Here is a 23006-nt window from a genome sequence, read left to right as displayed (position 1 = left end):
AGTATGGAGCAGTATCAGGAATGTTTAATAAAAAGGTCTGTTTCTCCGTTTTACACTTTTACATCCAGTAGTTGTAAATCAGACATATTTACCCTGAAACAGTTTAACATCCAACAGTTTTATGTGTGGTTTACTTGATCAAACAAAACTTTGTGGTCATAGCCTGGTTTTTTTAGATAATAAGATGGTTTGTATGTTTTATGTTTAATGTTATGTCTTGCTGTTTTCTTTGACATTGTCGCTGTGCTGGAGTCAGATGATCAGATGTTAAAACAATGGAAGCAGCTTTTTGGACCTTTATGGTTCATATTTCCCGACTCGTTTAATAAGTGGACTTTTAGTTTAACACACAAGTCGGAAGCAGGGAGCAACCTTTCCTCCAGTTTTCCACTAGCAGGAAATTATACGTCCTCCCTCTGGAAAGAAGGCGAACGTTGGAACGTTGCCTCATACGATCCAAGTCCTGACTTAACGCTGCAGTTCTGCGCACCAGCTTTAAATCACAACCAAATGTTTAAGGCTTTCCTCGCTGTTTATTCTGAATGTTCTGGAATGTGTCTGGATGATACCAGCCAGCTCTGTGGAGGTGGAGACCAGCTGTTTATATGTCTGACTGGAGAAATGCTGTTTTCAGCATGATGGAAGCACATTCTGTGTGATGCATGTATGTGAGTGAAAGCATGTATGAACCCTCAAGAGTTCAGGTGTCAGTTCAGCTGGAAAATAAACTTATTTTAATCTGTAAACTTTCCTCTGAGCTTCCATGATGGAAAACTTCTAAATTAAGTACGAAGCAGCCCGGACAGTTGCTGATTTTTGGTAGTAAATAAAGATAAAGCTTCGTCTGTGCTGCTTGTTTACATCCACAACAACCAGAGAAATCAGATCAGAAAGCAGTGATTTTCCTATCCACATGGAAAAATAAGCATTTCAGTCGCAGACCTGTAATAAACTCAACTCAGATTGATTTGCATTGGACCAGTTCACCATAAAGTCACTTTGGGATGATTCAACTTTTAATTTAACATCACGCACAGCTTCTAATTTAGGCTAATTTAGCATTTAGAGGATGACAGCATGTTGAAAGGAAACTTTTTCTTTAGTGTTGCATAAAAGATTTTTTCTTGTTTTTATTTTTTGTTTTTCTATACACATTTTTCATAAAAAAAACAAAAACCAAAAACAAAAGAGTTAAATAAACAACCAGGGAGGGCAGAGCTGAGTTCAGAGATCACCCCTGCCCGCTCAGCACTGCTCCCCTGTGGTTTCTTGTGTTAATGCTCAATTTGGTGCATTAATGGATCCACAAACCTATGAAAACAGAATAAATTACATTCATAAAAATGCAGGAGACTGACCAAAATGTCCGTCTGTCGGTGTGTCTGTCCTTACTTATGGTAAGTTCCTTTTCTTTGCTTGGATGTGATTGGCTCCATGGCCTGTCAATCAAACCAAAGACCTGTCTTTTCTGATTATTAAACAAAAATCTGGCTCATCTGTAAATGACTATTTCTGATGTTCATCATGGTGCGATTCATTATGGTCCAGTTAACATGCAGTTCAAGCAAAACCATCATGTGATCCATGTCGTTCCAGTTTCTAATAACTGGTTTTATGTAATCTAGTTCACTCAGAATGGCTGTTGATGGAAACCAGCAGGTTGGATTGAATCCCTCATTCTGATTCGCTCAGAGCGGCGGGCGACCATGCAGAGTGAAAACCTCCAGCAGTACAAGACTCTGGTCTTCTTCTGATCCATATGGACTTCCCTGACATTCAGTTCTAAGTTTTGTGAAGACAATGGAAAATGACCAGAACTGGTTTCAGGTCAGAACATCATGCAGTCCCAGCAGGTTTATGATGGTTTACGCCAGGGATCCTGGTCCTCGAGGGCGAGTGTCATGCAGGCTTTCCAAGTGTCCCCGCTCCAACACACTTGATTCAAATCAATGTGTATTTAGCAGACGTGCAGAGCTGAATCAGAACACTGGCCCTCCAGGACCAGGATTGATCCCTGGTATGAAAAACCTTTCAGGCTGTCCAGGAACTACTTGTCATTTGTCCCAGATGAGACACTTCTTACCCAGAAACATCTTAAACCACGCTGAGAGGACTCTGCTGGGACCTCTCGTGCCTGTTTAATGTAGAAACAATTCCTGCAGGCAGAATCAACCTGCCGCCTCCTGAAGTCACCCTGAGCTCTAATAACTCTTTCCTGTTGCGTCTTGATGTCCAGGAAAATCCTGCGTCCTGAAAAGCCTGCTGGACATCCACAAAGTCTTCAGGGAGAATGACCCAGCTTACATCCTGAACGACCTCTACATCACAGACTACTGCATCTGGATCCAGAGGGTGAAGTAAGTTTACCAACCATAAACACAAAAACACAAACCAGCTTTACTTCCAAGTGGAGATGGAGACGTTCAAACTGAGCATCAGGATGAGAAAGAAATGAGATTCAATAGACTGACATTTCATGATTGTTGTAGAAGGTGATCCTGATGAAGGCCAAGGTGATAGGTTAGTTGATTGATGGATTGATTGGCTCGCTGACTCGTTCTGTATGTAACTGCAGGGTCTTCTGTCTCATGGGTGTGTCCATCATCCAGCAGAGTCTGTTTAACTCCCAGAGCATGCAGCTCTCCTTCTGGTTAATATTTACAATCATGTCCACGTTTGATGTCTTGGCTGGAAATCAAACCAGCAGTCTCCTTTTTTAGGACCACCACCCAGATTCAGACAACATTTACAGGGACTCAATGTGCACCCCTAGTCTTCCCTTGTGGTTTAGGGATCTGATGGGTGTCCAGCCTGTTGGACTGATGATGTTGGAAAGACCAGAAACATCCTTAAACTTTAAAAACTTGTCTGTAATGTGTTTTCATACACCGTCGGTCTAAGCATAAGTCCCGCCATGTTGATCTACATCACTTTCTTTTTCTGGTCCACTAAAAGAGAAACAAACAAGAAGAACCCCAGACCAAAGTTCACTTCTTTGGTCCAAACCAGGAGACCTTAGCATTAGTCACTAATGCGGTTGTCTGCAGCCTTAGCATTAACCTCTACTGTGCGAGTCTGCGGTCCTGGGATTAGCCGCTAATGCATGAGTCTGCGGTCTTGGCATCAGCCGCTAATGTGGGAGTCTGCGGTCTTAACATTAGCTGCTAATCCTGGAGTTGGCGGTCTTAGCATTAGCTGCTAATGCGTGAGTCTGCGGTCTTAGACTTAGCCGCTAATGCATGAGTCTTTGATCTTACCATTAGCTGCTAATATGAGAGTCTGTGGTCTTAGCATTAGCTGCTAATGCATGAGTCTTTAATCTTACCATTAGCTGCTAATGTGGGAGTCTGTGGTCTTAGCATTAGCTGCTGATCCTGGAGTCTGCGGTCTTAGCATTAGCTGCTAATGTGGGAATCTGTGGTCTTAGAATTAGCCGCTAATGCGTGAGTCTGCGGTCTTAGCATTAGCGGCTAATGTGGGAGTCTGAGTGTTAGCATTAGCTGCTAATACTGTTTACATGAAGACATAAATTATCAGGTAAATCCAAAAATCAGATGATCAATAGATTGTTGATCTGTATATATGCAGGTTTATTGTTGATGATCAGGTAAAAAGGTGAATCCATTCAGCAGCACCCTTCTGCTGCTTTCCATTGCGATAGAAACGGTAACAGATTAACATGTCATGTGTCGTTAATGAGCCATATAATCTGAGAACCAGATTATTTTATTATGTTTAAATGAAAATATTCTCTTTCCTATTTTAAGACCTCGTTTCCGTTGTTGAAGCCAGCTGCTCTCTGGGAGTTTCTGTCGTTCTGATATCCGTGGTCGAACCTTAGCAGCACTTTGTATCAGCTGACAGCTGTGATGACAGATAGTGAAGGCTTTGTTTTCTTCCTTCTGAGATACTCGTCCTCCTGACGTGAGTCTGTATCAGCTTGGCAGCGAGATGAGATTTAATCTAACCCCCCCGTGTATCCCGTCACTCCCCACCGCAGACGAGGTGGAAACAATCATCATCGTGATGGACGTGTTGGTTAACGGATGTTTGCTGGAGGGTTTGATTTATTTAGGCCTCTTCATGTATGTTTCTCAAGTTCTACTGACGTTGGTCTCAGATTTACAGCCTCATAAAGACTTTGCCATGATTTAATCCGCAGGGTCGGACCAAAATCACCCCTCACACCACCCCCACAAAAGCAGAAATGTTGCTGAAGACAATTATGCGTCATATTGCTTAGTAATGTGGCTCTTAAGGCTTTTTTCATCTTGAGATCCATTTAACCATGATCATTTTCATGAGATCTTTTAGAATAGAGGGAATCATGCAGTTTATTTCATAGGCAAGGTGAACATGTGAATCATCCATACTGGAACATTGTTTTGGAATTCTCCAGAGAGGAGTGTGTCCTCACAAATAACAGCTGAGAGGACACAGTCCAGTCATTGTAGAGTTGGGTGTGAAATTAACACTGCTGCTGTTTCCACTCTGGCAAGAGAAGGCGGTGGAATAAACTCCTCTGGTTCTGCACACCTGCAAGGAACCTGCAAGAAGAAGCAGCTTCTGTCTTGGAGGACGGTGGGTTGGTTTAGACCAAGCGACAACCTCTGGTGGTAAAAAGTGAAGCCTATGCGGAAGTGCATAAACTGCAGTTCCCCCATCATCCACTAGGAGCTCCAAAACAGAGCGAATCCCCATAGACTCCCATGTTAAAAAGACCAACTTCACAGCAGAAATAAACATGTTTACAGCCTGGTAAAAAAAAATCCGTTTTAGGTTTAATAGGTCAGGTTTACCTTCATGACAACTGTGGGGGGAGTACATTTTTCTCTGACTCGCCCGTTTAAAAGTAATTTAATCTAGAAATTTAGCCTATTTAAGGGCGTGTCCTTTTGATTGACAGGTACCCAATCTCCTGCTTCAAGTAAGAAGAATGTAGAACAACCGCGTTTTTTAGCTAGTTAACAACGTGACTTAACTTTAGCCCACTTACCTACGTTAGCTGAAGAGCTCCTGTTATCTCCAGGTTAGCTCGGTTAGCTCTTAGCTACAGGCAGCTTGGAGTTTGCTAAATGTCAATCATCCACCATGACTCTCACAGCCCCCCTCTCAGCTCCACCTCCATGTATTTTCTGGGCAAGACGACACACATGACCCTGCCAAGATGGCGATAGTAGGAACCGCCCACCGAGCTTCAATACATCTCTTCAGAAACCTACGGGTGACGTCACGGAGGTTCTGTCCATCTTTTTATATACAGTCTATGGTCCAGACCAACAGTCTGCCAACCATGGCTTATTGGTTTACCACTGTGCACTGACAAGTTAAATGCTTCTGTTGGAATGTTACACGCAGGTTACTCTGCGTGTAACATAAGAAATGCATTGGAAGCACGACCAGACATGTTAACTTGCATGTAAATATCTTTTAATCAGATGTTGACATTTATGGACAACTTTTTGGGTCACAAAGATTCCTTTTGAGACCTACAGTTTTATCCAGTTGTTCCATCTGCCAGTCCCACTGAGCAGCCATGGAGATGCTTCACCCAGATGTCTGTTGGGAAGACGGCCACCAGGCTGCATCACTCAGCTGTCAGAAAGCCATTCTGAAAGCTTTGTAGTGGATAAAGATCTGATGGAGTTCCAGCGAGGTCCTGCTGGGAGGAACAGACATAAAGAGAAGTCGTTCAGATTTCCTGTCAGCGTGGAGCCACTGCAGATGTTACGCCTGCTCATCGCAGACACACTTACAGGATGTTTGATTGTGTTTGTAGCTTCAGACAAATGCAGCAGTATCCTGTCAGACAAACCAGTAAAGTCATTAAAACCTCCAACCAGGAAAGCGGAATGGAAGCGCCATCATTTTTCTGTGTGAAGATTAACACACAGCCAAACTGGAGGCTGCGAGGAGGCCGGACCGCTTGTAAGAAACTAATTAGCACAAGTCCTGCAACGTCTTACAGATGTTGGCATTAATTAATCTGAGAATATTTAATATTAAACACATTAATCCATGTTCAACATTTACAGCTTCATCAGATTGCAGTGTAGCTGGTGATGCATGATATTCCTCTTCTGTTCTTCAGTAATATCCTATAATACTGTAGTTAGTACTGTTCTCCATCAGCTTCTGTTCTGTTTCACTCATCTGGTTGAAGAGAAAATGTCTGAATCAGTTTTAATATCCCACACTGCAACAAAGTTTTTTATGAAGTAAGAAATAACCAAACCACTTGGAAAATAACAATAAGCTTAAAAACACATTACGTAGCTTTCTGACCTCATTACTCCGCGTCTCGGGCTTGTTCGATGACACAGTGACATCTACCATGTGCATTTCTAGAGCCGCTGCTGCCCAGCAGCGTCCCAAGGCTGAGAATCTGAAATTATACATTTACATCCAAGATACAACATGACGTTGCAGCAGTTTCACTTCACACTAGAAAACACACTTTCTGTTCCAAAGACTGTATACAGAAAGATGGACGTAGTCTCCGTGACGTCACCCGTAAGTTTCTGACGAGCAGATTTGAAGCTCGGTGGGCGGTTCCTACCATCGCCATCTTGGCAGGGGCATGCGTGTCGTCTTGCCCGGAAAATACAAATATGGGCAAAGAGGTGGAGCTGAGAGGGGGGCTGTGAGCGTCATGGTGGATGATTGACATCGAAAAAACTCCGAGCTGCTTGTAGCTAAGAACTTATCAACCTAACCCCGAGCAGGAACAGGAGCTAACAGGAGCTAACCAGCTAACATAGGTCAGTTGGCTAAAGCTAAGTCACATTGCTAACCGGCTAAAAACCGCGGTTGTTCTGCATTAATCTTACTTGAAGCGGGGGATTGGGTACCTGTCAGTCAAAATGACACACCCCTAAATGTGCTGAATTTCGAGATTAAATTACTTTTAAACGGGCGAGTAAGAAAAAAATTCACTCCCCCCACAGTTGTCATGAAGGTAAACTTGACCTATTAAACCAAAAATGGATTTTCATACCAGGCTGTAAACATGTTTATTTCTGCCGTGAAGTTGGCCTTTTTAACATGGGAGTCTACGAGGAATTGCTCTGTTTTGGAGCCCCTAGTGGATGAAGGGGGAACTGCAGATTTTTGGCACTTCCCCAGAGGTTTCACTTTAAACCGCCGCAGTTGGATGCTTGGTCTGTTTTGAACATACAACGTCGCTGATTCAGCAACAAAACACAAGAAGTTTAAAAGAGAGAAAGAGACAAAACAAGAGTTTTTGTAAGACCGTCTTGCTGGCTGAAGAGAGCTAACCGGTCAGGTAGGACGCAGGATGGATGTTGAATTAGCCGTCTATAGGAGGCGCTTGATCAGGAAAATCGCAAAAGTTCTGTCGTGCGTCTTTAACCCAAAAAAATTAAGCAATATTGACCTAAAACAGCTTTTTATGGATAAGGCTTGTTTTGAGGTGCCTATGACTTTAATAAAGCCGACACGTGTATCTTTATCAGAGTCATACTCATCTACCTAATTAGGGTACGGTTGCAAGATAAATGAGAATTTTACGTATACTGGAACATCACAACTAATTGCTCAAAAGATGCAACATCTGACTGATGCAACATGTTTTAAGCTAAACTCTGCTCTCATTGGATTAATGCATCCATGTTTCTCATTTGGATTTAGACTTCTTTCCGATCTCTCTGACTGCTCTGACATTCAGTCCCTCCAATGGATCGCTGCTCCCGCCGTCGGCCTTTATCCCTCCCAGCAAGGGAATGAAGCGTTTACGATCTGCTCTGCTTATGTTACACAGATTTATAGGTGAAGACGAGCTTTATAAAAAGACCGAATGATATTTCATCCAAAACCAGCCCCATGAAAGAAATGTGAGACTGTAATTTAGCTCAGCTCTTTCAGACCCGCCGCTGTTCGCTCTCTCTCCTCGTCCTCGTACAAAGACTTTGGCAGATGGAGGTGTCTTTGTCTCGCCTGAAGTTTTCCAACCTTGACAAAGCCTCCCCTCCTCAGTTTAATGAAGGCAAGCCACAACAGCAGTGCAGTAATGACTGGATTGTGTACAACATTATCCCTCCCCCTCCTGGACCGGAGCTTTTGTATTCACCGCAGGCAGAGCCTTTCTCACCGCAGAGAGGAGGGAGAGGAGAGAAAACAAGCGCGCCTCTCCAACGCTAACTCAATAATGACTTCCCACGGGGGAAAGAGAATACAGAGCAGTGTTTGAAGTGTTTAGGAGGCTCCGCGCTACAGGAAGCCCTCGTGTGTTTTCTGGAGCCTGGCACAGACGAAGGCTCCTTATGGACTGCACCCTCCTCATCCTCATCGCTAAAGGTCACAGTCATGTCTTCTTCTCTCCCGAAAAAGCAATTTGTCACTTCGGGGCTTGGGGATCTCGGCTGCGGTTACTTTCTGACTCTGAGGATTATAGCGGTTTTTAGTGTTCACACATACTTAGTGGCCTCCTCAGGAGACGAAGCAGAGTCCACATGAGACCACATGAGACCAGAAGTTGAATCCTTTGTTTGTTAATGGAGACCAGGACGTTGGACTAGAGTAGGGATGGGCAGCTCTGGTCCCCAAGACCTGCAGTCCTGCAAGTATTGGGAGTTTTCCTTCCCATTGGCCTAAAATAATTACATTGTGGACCAAAATTGGGGGGCCAGAGTTTGACACCTATGTATTAAATATTGATTTTTTTTCATTTTATTAGATTAGATTAATTACTTTTATGACAATATTACACTTAATATCTTTTTTAATTTGAACATTTATTAAATGTATCTTTGGGGCCAGATTTGACCATCTGGTGGTCTGATTTTGGCTCCAGGCCATGTGTTTGATACCGCCATACGTTGTTTTGTACTTGGGAGACAGAACTTCAGCTTTCATCACAGAGATATTTCTCTCCACTGTTCTCCTGAGCAACTACTGGGTGCAGATAGAAAATGTAGAATTTGTGATCTGTTTTCTTCAGTCTTGATGGTTCAGAAACCTAGAAGAAAAACTGTCCTTTCAGACATGGTTGTTATTTTCTCTGCGTCTCAAACATCAACCTTCCCTCGTTAACAAAGCTAGGTAATTGCTAATCTGTTGATGGATCATGTGTCAGATGCTCCTCTCTCCCAATGTGCATCGACCTGCAATTTGCTCGCATTACCTGGCAGAGGTTCATGTTCATCTACATTCTGGAAGAATTTCAATACTTCATACTCCCTCTCATATTGGTTCCGTTTAGTAAACTCCACCCTCTTTGGTTGTAGTTAGTAAACTCCCTCTTTTGGTCTGGATAGTAAACTCCTCCCTCTTTATTTCTGGTTAGTAAACTCCTCCCGCTTTGGTTCTGGTTAGTAAACTCCTTCCTTTTTGGTTCTGGTTAGTAAAGTCCTCCCTCTTTATTTCTGGTTAGTAAACTCCTCCCACTTTGGTTCTGGATAGTAAACTCCTCCCTCTTTATTTCTGGTTAGTAAACTCCTCCCGCTTTGGTTCTGGTTAGTAAACTCCTTCCTTTTTGGTTCTGGTTAGTAAAGTCCTCCCTCTTTATTTCTGGTTAGTAAACTCCTCCCACTTTGGTTCTGGTTAGTAAACTCCTCCCTCTTTATTTCTGGTTAGTAAACTCCTCCCGCTTTGGTTCTGGTTAGTAAACTCCTTCCTTTTTGGTTCTGGTTAGTAAAGTCCTCCCTCTTTATTTCTGGTTAGTAAACTCCTCCCACTTTGGTTCTGGTTAGTAAACTCCTCCCTCTTTATTTCTGGTTAGTAAACTCCTCCCGCTTTGGTTCTGGTTAGTAAAGTCCTTCCTTTTTGGTTCTGGTTAGTAAACTCCTCCCGCTTTGGTTCTGGTTAGTAAACTCCTTCCTTTTTGGTTCTGGTTAGTAAAGTCCTTCCTTTTTGGTTCTGGTTAGTAAACTCCTCCCGCTTTGGTTCTGGTTAGTAAACTCCTCCCGCTTTGGTTCTGGTTAGTAAAGTCCTTCCTTTTTGGTTCTGGTTAGTAAACTCCTCCCGCTTTGGTTCTGGTTAGTAAAGTCCTTCCTTTTTGGTTCTGGTTAGTAAACTCCTTCCTTTTTGGTTCTGGTTAGTAAAGTCCTTCCTTTTTGGTTCTGGTTAGTAAACTCCTCCCGCTTTGGTTCTGGTTAGTAAACTCCTCCCGCTTTGGTTCTGGTTAGTAAACTCCTTCCTTTTTGGTTCTGGTTAGTAAAGTCCTTCCTTTTTGGTTCTGGTTAGTAAACTCCTCCCGCTTTGGTTCTGGTTAGTAAACTCCTCCCGCTTTGGTTCTGGTTAGTAAACTCCTTCCTTTTTGGTTCTGGTTAGTAAACTCCTTCCTTTTTGGTTCTGGTTAGTAAACTCCTCCCGCTTTGGTTCTGGTTAGTAAACTCCTCCCGCTTTGGTTCTGGTTAGTAAACTCCTCCCACTTTGGTTCTGGTTAGTAAACTCCTCCCGCTTTGGTTCTGGTTAGTAAACTCCTTCCTTTTTGGTTCTGGTTAGTAAAGTCCTTCCTTTTTGGTTCTGGTTAGTAAACTCCTTCCTTTTTGGTTCTGGTTAGTAAACTCCTCCCGCTTTGGTTCTGGTTAGTAAAGTCCTTCCTTTTTGGTTCTGGTTAGTAAAGTCATTCCTTTTTGGTTCTGGTTAGTAAAGTCCTTCCTTTTTGGTTCTGGTTAGTAAACTCCTCCCGCTTTGGTTCTGGTTAGTAAAGTCCTTCCTTTTTGGTTCTGGTTAGTAAAGTCCTTCCTTTTTGGTTCTGGTTAGTAAACTCCTCCCTCATTGGTTCTAGTTAGTAAACTCCTCCATCTTTAGTTCTGTATACTAAACTCCTCCCACTTTGGTTCTGAATTACGAACTCCTCCCGCTTGGTTCTGAATATTAAATTTCTCCCACTTTGATTTTGATTAGTAAACTCCTCCCACTTAGGTTCTGAATAATAAACTCCTCCCTCTTTGTTTCTGGTGAAACACGTGTAAACCTGGGTTGATTCACCAGAAAGTACCATGGTTCTGATAGTCCAGAACAGAACAAGAACCAGAATTGATAAGTAATAGTGTCATGTTTTTTTTTTCTTTTTCCTGGCACCTTGCGGTGGAATCGCATTACTACCATAAATCTAGTTACCTAATGAGACAATAGAATAGAATAAGAAGGACAATTGTGAAGTGTACTTTATATTTGACTTTATTTAAAAGTTTACTTTTCCAAGATTTGTAAAATGAAAAACTTCAGAAAAAGTCTATAAACAGATTTTTCCACCGGCTGATTAACTTCTGAATAAAGGCTGTTTTTACCAGATGATAGGGTCCCTCGTCTCTGAGTAAAAATCCATCAGGTCTTGTTCAGACTCCCAAACACCAGATATATTGACCTTCCTCTTATCTGCAGCTCAACAGATAATTAAATATAATTCCTCTTACAGCTGCGATCCAGTAAGAATCCAGTAAGAAGGTTAACACAGGCCTGGTCCAGGTTACAGAGTTCCTTCATTACATAGAGGTCTGATAAACCCTCTTTCTCTGGCTGGCTGAATGTTTTAGGGACTAAAACTGAGTTAGAACATGATCAGCTTGTTTCTTTCTTTTATTTGAACTATGACAAAATAATAAGTGGGGGATAATCTCTATCTGGTTTCTGGCCTCATCAGTGTGGTTTTATAAATAAACCATGAAACGCTTGTCAGAATGTTGGATTATTGTCTTGCGTCTTTCTGCCCCTCCTCCCATTTAGTCTTCTTTTCCTTTTGTTTTTTCTTCCTGGTAGAATGTGTGCACATGATCCAGCAGCAGAATAAGATCCGTTTACAAAGACGCTCTTCGAAATGAATTTGCAGCCTCTGCACGAACCATCTAGCAGCTCGTTAGAGCTGCACGGTAATGAGGAGCCGTCCTGCTGCTCAGCGGTGGATTAATTGGGCCAAAGAGGGCAAGAGGAGTGAAGTGTGCGCACGTATGAAAAGTAGCCCCCCTCCAAACAAACCTCTTATAGTAGTACGCAGACCAGCACTCTGAATGGACCCAGTCTGAATGGCGATGACCCAAACAGGTCAGCTGGTAATCACCATGGCGATAGGGGTGTCACACATGCCCTAACTGCACTGAGGGGCGAATAACAACCACTTCAGTTTTTGGCAGCGTGGCAGGCTCTCCCAGTGTGAATAATGTGCAGGCAGGGGTCTCCACACCACCTGATGGCCTTGTGGGCTGCAGCTCTTTCAGCAGCCTGTTGCACCGGCGGCAGGACACCCCCGTAAAACTGAACTGACAGGACAGGAACGTCCTTAGATGCTCTGCTTAATGAGCATTTTCTCTTAGACTTAATGTCAGGAGACGTTCGGCAGTGGGACTGCAGCCTGTACTCGCTTCTGTCCAAACTGTTTTTCCTCTATTTTATCCCTCCATAACTAAAGGAGATGAGAAACACAAGTTTTAAAAGATTAGGATGTGAAGAATGCAGCAAACCTGGACGATAGCAGGAGTTATTTACGTTCCTGTTGAAGACGTCACTGCTTTCAAAGTCCCTAACCCGTTCACCAGAGGGCAGAGTTCAACTCCAAGCTGTGACCTCAGTTAAACAGGAGAACCCTGTTTGGGGTTTTTTTTGTCGCAACCTGGAGACCTCCAGTGTCCATCTGGACCAGAGTTCTCTTTGGGCTGAACCAGGAGACCCCCGGTTTTCATTGGTCCAAACCAGGAGACTCCCACTTTTCAATCACTGTCATGTCTCGTCATAAGATGTGGAAGAATTATGTAAAAGTTCTAATGGACCTCTGATCAACTCCAGACCACCAGGGTAGGAAGCAGATCCAGGTTTTACTCAGATCCTGGATCAACCAGGAGATGAAGCAGTTTTCTTCTGCAGCGTTGGTCCCCACGTTCCTCTTTCCCAGGCTCATGAGGTCCAGCAGATCCCTGTTCATGAGCCGGCTGTTCATCCTCTTAGTTACAGATGTGGAAGTGTGTTGTTCGGATGATGAGATCCAGAGCCTTCGTTATCTATGTTTTATTGAGTTTCTGCGGATTGTGTTCGACTCCGTGTTCAGAGGAGGGATCGGACTGTAGATCTTATCCGGTCTGTAGTATCAGAGGTTCAGGTTCTGGTTCACTGTTCATTCTCATCCTTCCTGACCTCACAGTCTGTCATCTGTTTGGTTCACCTCTTACTTTTCTGGCAGCACATAATTCCGGTGTCTGCTTTGGGGGTCCTCAGGGTCTGTCCTGGAGCCCCTCCTTGTTGTCTATAAACTTCCACTCGGTTACATTTTCCACAGACACATTATTCATTTCCATTGCTACGCTAACAACGCCCAGTTCTGCCTCTACCAAACCCTCCTCTTCACTCCCACCCGCCTCCCTGACCATCTCTCCACAACAAAGTACCCCTGGTGGACATGTCCCACTCTGTCCACTTCCAACAACCACTGAAATGTCCTTCCCTCCCCTTGGGTGAAGAGTCTGGGTCTCGTCCTTATCAATGTTTTCACTTTCCCATCAATAATATCACCTGACATACATACTATCATCTGAGAAACCTTTCTGGTCTTCGCCCCCTTCTCGCCCCCCAACAGCAGCCATCTTTGTCCACCGCCTTGTTACCCGCCAGATTGATTACTCCATCCCATTTCTCTTTGGTTCCCCCCAACAAATCCCTCCAGAAGCTGTAGTTCCCCAGGCATCATCACACAGACCCTGACCACTCATACCCCCCACCCCCCCAGGCCACCCCCCATCATCTAACAACTTCACAGCTCCCCATAAAACAGAGAATTCCCTTCCATGTTCTCCACATTACATCCAAACACCTCCCATTCTGGCTCCACCACACAAATCTGAACTGCCTCCTCACTTCGCTCCTCCTCCGCTTCTTACCCCCTCTCCCACAACGCAGCCCCCCTGGGGGGCCCCTAATCTCCATACCATAGACGCTCTCCCACTCCACAAATCACCACTGAAAACACACTTCAGATGGTCCTTTACCATGTAGCCACACACTCACCGTGTTAAAGTTGTCCTCTGTTCTGGTTTTAATAGATTAATTCTCCTCTGCAGAGTCTCAGCTGTTCTAAAAGCTGCGTTTTAAATCTAACAGAATATTTTATGATTATTATCAATCCGTCTGTCTGTCGGCACCTCTGTTGACTAGGTAACACGGATCAGCTCATGTTTCTTTCATGTTTTTCCTCTGAGTTGTGCAGCGGGTTTATTCCTTCCTGTCTCCCGTTGCAGGTCCAAGAAGGTGGCGTCTCTGGCGGCGACGTTACAGAAAGCCTCGCTGCGGAAGAAAGACCTGGACCTGGAGCTGGATGAGCTGGAGGATGCAGCGGTCATGGTGATGGAGGAGGAGGAAACGGGAGATTCCAGCGAGGGCAGCGACTCATCCAGCGAAAGCGAAGAGTCTGAAGAAGGAGGAGCAGGAGGAGGAGCAGGAGGAGGGGAAGAGACATGTAAGGACAGCCCTCTCCAGTCCCAAACCTCCCTCCTCTCTCCCATCCAACCCAGAACTCTCACCGAGGAGACAGGAGAAGGTCCTCCCTCACCTTCAGGAGGCTGCAGGAGGCTGATCCAGGACCTGGAGGACCTGAGAGTCTCTCCAGACTCCAGCTGATCCAGGACCTGGAGGACGTGAGAGTCTCTCCAGACTCCATCTGATCCAGGACCTGGAGGACCTGAGAGTCTCTCCAGACTCCAGCTGATCCAGGACCTGGAGGACCTGAGAGTCTCTCCAGACTCCAGCTGATCCAGGACCTGGAGGACCTGAGAGTCTCTCCAGACTCCAGCTGATCCAGGACCTGGAGGACCTGAGAGTCTCTCCAGACTCCAGCTGATCCAGGACCTGGAGGACCTGAGAGTCTCTCCAGACTCCAGCTGATCCAGGACCTGGAGGACCTGAGAGTCTCTCCAGACTCCAGCTGATCCAGGACCTGGAGGACCTGAGAGTCTCTCCAGACTCCAGTTGATCCAGGACCTGGAGGACCTGAGAGTCTCTCCAGACTCCAGCTGATCAAGGACCTGGAGGACCTGAGAGTCTCTCCAGACTCCATCTGATCCAGGACCTGGAGGACGTGAGAGTCTCTCCAGACTCCAGCTGATCCAGGACCTGGAGGACCTGAGAGTCTCTCCAGACTCCAGCTGATCAAGGACCTGGAGGACGTGAGAGTCTCTCCAGACTCCATCTGATCCAGGACCTGGAGGACGTGAGAGTCTCTCCAGACTCCATCTGATCCAGGACCTGGAGGACCTGAGACTCTCTCCAGACTCCAGCTGATCCAGGACCTGGAGGATCTGAGAGTCTCTCCAGACTCCATCTGATCAAGGACCTGGAGGACGTGAGAGTCTCTCCAGACTCCATCTGATCCAGGACCTGGAGGATCTGAGAGTCTCTCCAGACTCCAGCTGATCCAGGACCTGGAGGACCTGAGAGTCTCTCCAGACTCCAGCTGATCCAGGACCTGGAGGACGTGAGAGTCTCTCCAGACTCCATCTGATCCAGGACCTGGAGGACCTGAGAGTCTCTCCAGACTCCATCTGATCCAGGACCTGGAGGACCTGAGAGTCTCTCCAGACTCCAGCTGATCCAGGACCTGGAGGACCTGAGAGTCTCTCCAGACTCCAGTTGATCCAGGACCTGGAGGACCTGAGAGTCTCTCCAGACTCCAGCTGATCCAGGACCTGGAGGATCTGAGAGTCTCTCCAGACTCCAGCTGATCCAGGACCTGGAGGACCTGAGAGTCTCTCCAGACTCCAGCTGATCCAGGACCTGGAGGACCTGAGAGTCTCTCCAGACTCCAGCTGATCCAGGACCTGGAGGACCTGAGAGTCTCTCCAGACAGGGAAAACCGGAGAAACATCTGGAAGGATCTGTACCAGGACTTTCTCAGACCTTCTAGTCCCTGTTCTGGAGTTTTTATTAAACATGGGATTTAAAGGCTCTTCAGTATTTTGATCTTTTGTTTGGATGTTTTCCGTGTTTCAGGAATTTTCTTTTATCTGGACGTCGCTACTTTTATTTTGGTGCTTTGGTCCAGTTTAACGACATTTTTCAGAATATTTTTTTATTAAAATCCAGATTTAACTTTATTTTTACTTGAACACGTTTATTTTTCACTTCTTTTTTTTTCTTTTGTTTCTTTTGTTTCTCTCCTTTCTTCTGCTTCTTCTGGACGTATTTAATGCTCATCTCTGTTAGCTTGTTTATATCTATGTTCAGGCTGCAGCTGTTGCTTTGCAGTAAACCTGAAGCGCCGACCGCAGCCGGAGACTCCGCTGAGCGGGATGGCAGCATACGCCGCTGTGATTGATCCGTCTGCTGTGAAAAGACGCGCCGACACAACTCAATACGATCAGCGTGTCAAACAGGAGAGAAAACAAACAGAAGCAGAAGGATGAAGGCAGTGAGGCGTTTGCAGGATCAGGGTTAGCTGAGGACTAACTCAGCCCGCAAACAACTCCGCTCTACCAAAGTCCACAGGAAACTGGTTTGATCCGGGTCCCCAGTTGGGCCTGTATTGATTATTAGAACTGAATAGTGGAGTTTGGAAGTGGCACGTGTAGAACTGATCAGGTTTTTGTGATCCTGATGGTCTGCAGCCGGCTGGAGGAGACGGATTCAGGACACCAGCAGGGATGGCTGCAGTATCGACTTGCTGAGATGGATGATGACTTTAACGCCTCCATGGAGGACGCATCCATCCAGCAACGGCCCCGAGGGGAAGACATCCACACAACAACGCCCCCCCTGGGGAGCGGACCGCCATCATCGCTGTATGATGACAAGTTGTGAACGTGGGATCATTTAAAACCTCATTTTGTTCCAGAGCTGTGAGTCCTGGGGGCCAAGCAGCTGGGGGGGGCCCCCAATGAGGTTTTATATTGATTAAATGACAGGGGCCTCTGCTGTCGTTTCTCATCTTAAAGTGGTCTCCATGTTCCGTCTCTGAGGTTGACTTCAGGTCTGCAGACAGTTTTCCCTGAAGTGACCCCTCCACCGGGACCGGGTCCAGGTTTTAGCCCAGGAGCTCATATCAGACATGTCTGAAGATCCGATTCTGCTCCCAGATTCACGTAAATGCGTCATTTCTAACGTTGTCATGCTTCCACGGGTTCCTCGCGTTGCCATGAAGCCAGTTTCCCCACCAGAGGGCGGTGTGGAGTCTTCTTCTCTGGTCACATGTCAGCCATCCTGCTCCACACTGCCCCCTGAGGTTTCTGCTGATATTGCTCCGTTTGCTATGTCCAGCGACGGATCTGCAACGTCCAGAAAGTGGAATCGGTTACTGAGGTGGTCATTGAAAGTTGTATTTTCTGTTGAATTAGGAGTATTATGCTGAGTTGTTTAGTTTGATTGATTTATTATATTTTATTACATTTATTTGTACATTTTTCCAATAAACCTGATTTGCAGTGGAGGTTAAGTCATTTTGTCTCCAATTGTGTGCATGGAGTTGCTTTTAATCAGAGTTCAGTGTGTGCAACTGGAGTCTGCTGGTAAGTTTGTTTTCTCTGCTGAAGGAAAACAGTTCAGAGGTTTAAATCTGTTTATTAGGGGAAAAAAAAATCAAACTTCTCTTTAAATGTGTAAATTTTCAGCAGATGTTTTACATGTAAAAATCTTCATCTTTTCACTGAAGAAGTAAAAAGTGCAGACAGAAACCCTGCAGGTGGAGATTCTCCACGTTAATCTTCACCAGGTTCGTCTGAAATCAGGTGAAGAAGCTGGCCTCATTCCTCTGAATAAACCCCCTGTGAGATGTTTTCCTCCTGCCTTGTTTGGGTTCAGTTTCACCAGAAGAGCAAATCCTCCACTTCAGCCTTCATTCCGGCTGGTTGGAGCAGAAAACTCCAGGCTGCTCTGAGAGCTGAAGTGGTTCTGCTGCTTCAGGAGATTAATGACCCTCAGGAAGAACTGGACCAGGTGGTCTTCGGGGTCTGGCTCCTCCAGCTCCTCCGCTCCAGGCTCCTTCAGCCCTTCTGGCTTTGTTGCTCTTCTTGCTGAGCTGACTGACATGATGAGGGGATGAGCGCGTGCGCGTGAACGCCGCGGGTCGACAGGAGGATTATCTAAACGTCTTCATACTTATAATCACAAAGGAAGCAGTGAAATGCTCCTTTCAGCGCGCGGGCACGCGCATTTTTGTACGTGTGTGGCTGCATGTACCGTAGCACGAGCGTGTGTGTGTGTGTGTGTGTGTGTGTTGACAGCATCGCTTTGCGCTCATGGGTTTGTGCTTCTTTAGTTCAATGAAGATTATTTAATCATCAGTCTGACATCACGCAGCCCCGCGTCATCATGCAAATGACTAAAAACGCAACACGATCCCGCACAAACGTGTCAAAATGTATCCATCCATCCATCCGTCTGTCTCTCTGTACATCATCCATCCATCCATCCATCCGTCTGTCTCTCTGTACATCATCCATCCATCCATCCATCCATCTGTCTCTCTGTACATCATCCATCCATCCATCCATCCATCTGTCTCTCTGTACATCATCCATCCATCCATCCGTCTGTCTGTCTGTACATCATCATCCATCTGTCTGTACATCATCCATCCATCCATCCATCTGTCTGTCTGTACATCATCCATCCATCCATCCATCTGTCTGTACATCATCCATCCATCCATCCGTCTGTCTGTCTGTACATCATCCATCCATCTGTCTGTACATCATCCATCCATCCATCCATCCGTCTGTCTGTCTGTACATCATCCATCCATCCATCCATCCATCCATCCGTCTGTCTGTCTGTACATCATCCATCCATCCATCCGTCTGTCTGTCTGTACATCATCCATCCATCTGTCTGTACATCATCCATCCATCCATCTATCCGTCTGTCTGTACATCATCCATCCATCCATCCATCTGTCTGTACATCATCCATCTATCATCCATCCATCTCTCTGTACCTCATCCATCCATCCATCCATCCATCCATCTGTCTGTCTGTACAACATCCATCTATCATCCATCCATCTGTCTGTACATCATCCATCTATCATCCATCCATCTGTCTGTACCTCATCCATCCATCCATCCATCTGTCTGTACCTCATCCATCCATCCATCCGTCTGTCTGTAGATCATCCATCCATCCATCCATCTGTCTGTACATCATCCATCCATCCATCCGTCTGTCTGTACATCATCCATCCAAACATCCATCTGTCTGTACATCATCCATCTATCATCCATCCATCTGTCTGTACCTCATCCATCCATCCATCCATCCATCCATCCATCCATCCGTCTGTCTGTACATCATCCATCCAAACATCCATCTGTCTGTACATCATCCATCTATCATCCATCCATCTGTCTGTACCTCATCCATCTATCATCCATCCATCTGTCTGTACCTCATCCATCCATCCATCCATCTGTCTGTACCTCATCCATCCATCCATCCGTCTGTCTGTAGATCATCCATCCATCCATCCATCTGTCTGTACATCATCCATCCATCCATCCGTCTGTCTGTACATCATCCATCCAAACATCCATCTGTCTGTACATCATCCATCTATCATCCATCCATCTGTCTGTACCTCATCCATCCATCCATCCATCCATCCATCCGTCTGTCTGTACATCATCCATCCAAACATCCATCTGTCTGTACATCATCCATCTATCATCCATCCATCTGTCTGTACCTCATCCATCCATCCATCTGTCTGTCTGTACATCATCCATCCATCCAAACATCTATCTGTCTGTACATCATCCATCCATCATCCATCCATCTGTCTGTACCTCATCCATCCATCCATCCGTCTGTCTGTAGATCATCCATCCATCCATCCATCCATCTGTCTGTACATCATCCATCCATCCATCCGTCTGTACATCATCCATCCATCCATCCCTCTGTACATCATCCATCCATCCATCCATCCATCTGTCTGTACCTCATCCATCTATCCATCCGTCTGTCTGTACATCATCCATCTATCATCCATCCATCTGTCTGTACCTCATCCATCCATCCGTCTGTCTGTACATCATCAATCCAAACATCCATCTGTCTGTACCTCATCCATCCATCCATCGTTCTGTCTGTACATCATTCATCCATCCATCCATCCATCTGTCTGTACCTCATCCATCCATCCATCCGTCTGTCTGTACATCATCCATCCATCATCCATCAATCAATCTGTATGTACATCATCCATCCATCCATCCATCCGTCTGTCTGTACATCATCCATCCATCCATCCATCTGTCTGTACATCATCCATCCATCTGTCTGTCTGTACATCATCCATCCATCCATCCATCCATCCATCCATCCATCCATCCATCCATCCGTCTGTCTGTACATCATCCATCCATCCATCCATCTGTCTGTCTATACATCATCCATCCATCTGTCTGTACATCATCCATCCATCTGTCTGTACATCATCCATCCATCCATCTGTCTGTACCTCATTCATCTATCCATCTATCCATCCATCCATCTGTCTGTACATCATCCATCTCTCTGTACCTCATCCATCCATCCATCCATCCATCCATCCATCCATCTGTCTGTACATCATCCATCTATCATCCATCCATCTGTCTGTACCTCATCCATCCATCCATCCGTCTGTCTGTAGATCATCCATCCATCCATCCATCTGTCTGTCTGTACATCATCCATCCATCCATCCGTCTGTCTGTACATCATCCATCCATCCATCCATCCATCTGTCTGTACCTCATCCATCTATCCATCCGTCTGTCTGTACATCATCCATCTATCATCCATCCATCTGTCTGTACCTCATCCATCCATCCATCCATCTGTCTGTACATCATCCATCCAAACATCCATCTGTCTGTACATCATCCATCTGTCTGTACCTCATCCATCCATCCATCTGTCTGTCTGTACATCATTCATCCATCCATCCATCCATCTGTCTGTACCTCATCCATCCATCCATCCGTCTGTCTGTACATCATCCATCCATCCAAACATCCATCTGTCTGTACATCATCCATCCATCATCCATCAATCAATCTGTATGTACATCATCCATCCATCCATCCATCCGTCTGTCTGTACATCATCCATCCATCCATCCATCTGTCTGTCTGTACATCATCCATCCATCTGTCTGTACATCATCCATCCATCCATCCATCTGTCTGTCTGTACATCATCCATCCATCTGTCTGTCTGTACATCATCCATCCATCCATCCATCTGTCTGTCTGTACATCATCCATCCATCTGTCTGTACATCATCCATCCATCCATCCATCTGTCTGTACATCATCCATCCATCCATCCATCCATCTATCCGTCTGTCTGTACATCATCCATCCATCCATCCATCTGTCTGTACCTCATTCATCTATCCATCTATCCATCCATCCATCTGTCTGTACATCATCCATCTATCATCCATCCATCTCTCTGTACGTCATCCATCCATCCATCCATCCATCTGTATGTACATCATCCATCTATCATCCATCCATCTGTCTGTACATCATCCATCTATCATCCATCCATCTCTCTGTACCTCATCCATCCATCCATCCATCCATCCATCTGTCTGTACATCATCCATCTATCATCCATCCATCTGTCTGTACCTCATCCATCCATCCATCCGTCTGTCTGTAGATCATCCATCTATCATCCATCCATCTGTCTGTACCTCATCCATCCATCCATCCGTCTGTCTGTACATCATCCATCCATCCAAACATCCATCTGTCTGTACATCATCCATCTATCATCCATCCATCTGTCTGTACCTCATCCATACATCCATCTGTCTGTCTGTACATCATTCATCCATCCATCCATCCATCTGTCTGTACCTCATCCATCCATCCATCCGTCTGTCTGTACATCATCCATCCATCCAAACATCCATCTGTCTGTACATCATCCATCTATCATCCATCCATCTGTCTGTACCTCATCCATCCATCCATCCGTCTGTCTGTACATCATTCATCCATCTGTCTGCACATCATCCATCCAACCATCTATCCATCCATCCATCCATCCATCTGTCTGTACATCATCCATCTATCCATCCATCAGTCTGTACATCATCCATCATCCATTCATCCATCTGTCTGTACCTCATCCATCCGTCTGTCTGTACATCATCCACCCATCCATCCATCCATCCATCATCCATCCATCCATCTGTCTGTACATTATACATCCATCCATCTATCCATCCATTCATCCGTCTGTCTGTATATCATCCATCCATAATCCATCCATCCATCCATCCTCCATCCATTCATCTGTCTGTCTGTACATCCTTCATCATCCATCCATCCATCTTCTATCAATCCATCCGTCCATCCATCCATCCATCCATCCATCCGTCTGTCTGTACATCATCCATCCAGCCATCCATCCATCCATTTTCTATCAATCCATCTATCCATCCATCCATCTGTCTGTCCATAGGACAGACCAATTCAGAGTCCATCTGATTATTTAAATCATCATATACATATACATACACACACACACACACACACACACATATATATATATATATATATATATATATATATATATATATATATATATCCTGCGATGGACTGGCGAGCTGTCCGGGGTGTGCCCTGCCTGTCGCCCAAAGCCAGCTGGGATAGGCTCCAGCTTCCCCGCAACCCTGAATTGGATTAAGCGGTTTAGAAAGTGGATGGATGGATATATATATATATATATATATATATATATATATATATGTATATATATATATATATATATATATATATATATATATATATATATGTATATATATATGTATGTATATATATATATATATATATATATATATATATATATATGTATATATATATGTATGTATATATATATATATATATATATATACATATATATATGTATATATATATACATATATATATGTATATATATATGTATGTATATATATATATATATATATATACATATATATATGTATATATATATGTATATATATATATATATATATATATATATATATATATATATATTCATGTTGTTTTGAGTTCGGCTGCGTTCAACCT

The 23006-nt window shown here is 44.7% G+C and overlaps 1 protein-coding gene across 1 annotated transcript in view; it reads left to right on the top strand.

Moving 5' to 3' along the window:
- shq1 (SHQ1, H/ACA ribonucleoprotein assembly factor) overlaps positions 1–14565 on the top strand; it is a gene marked incomplete at its 3' end in the record, with an annotated part of 41687 nt that extends 27122 nt beyond the window's left edge. Inside the window, exons 11-12 of the mRNA XM_079242857.1 lie at positions 2237–2357; positions 14187–14565. Of these exons, the coding sequence (XP_079098983.1) occupies positions 2237–2357; positions 14187–14565 (500 nt within the window). The remainder of the gene's footprint in view (positions 1–2236; positions 2358–14186) is intronic.
- Positions 14566–23006: the final 8441 nt, after the last annotated feature.

This window comes from Telmatherina bonti (genome assembly GCF_933228915.1).
Source record: "Telmatherina bonti genome assembly, chromosome: 6".
Lineage (NCBI taxonomy): Eukaryota > Metazoa > Chordata > Actinopteri > Atheriniformes > Telmatherinidae > Telmatherina > Telmatherina bonti.
This window is presented reverse-complemented; position numbering and strand designations above follow the sequence as displayed.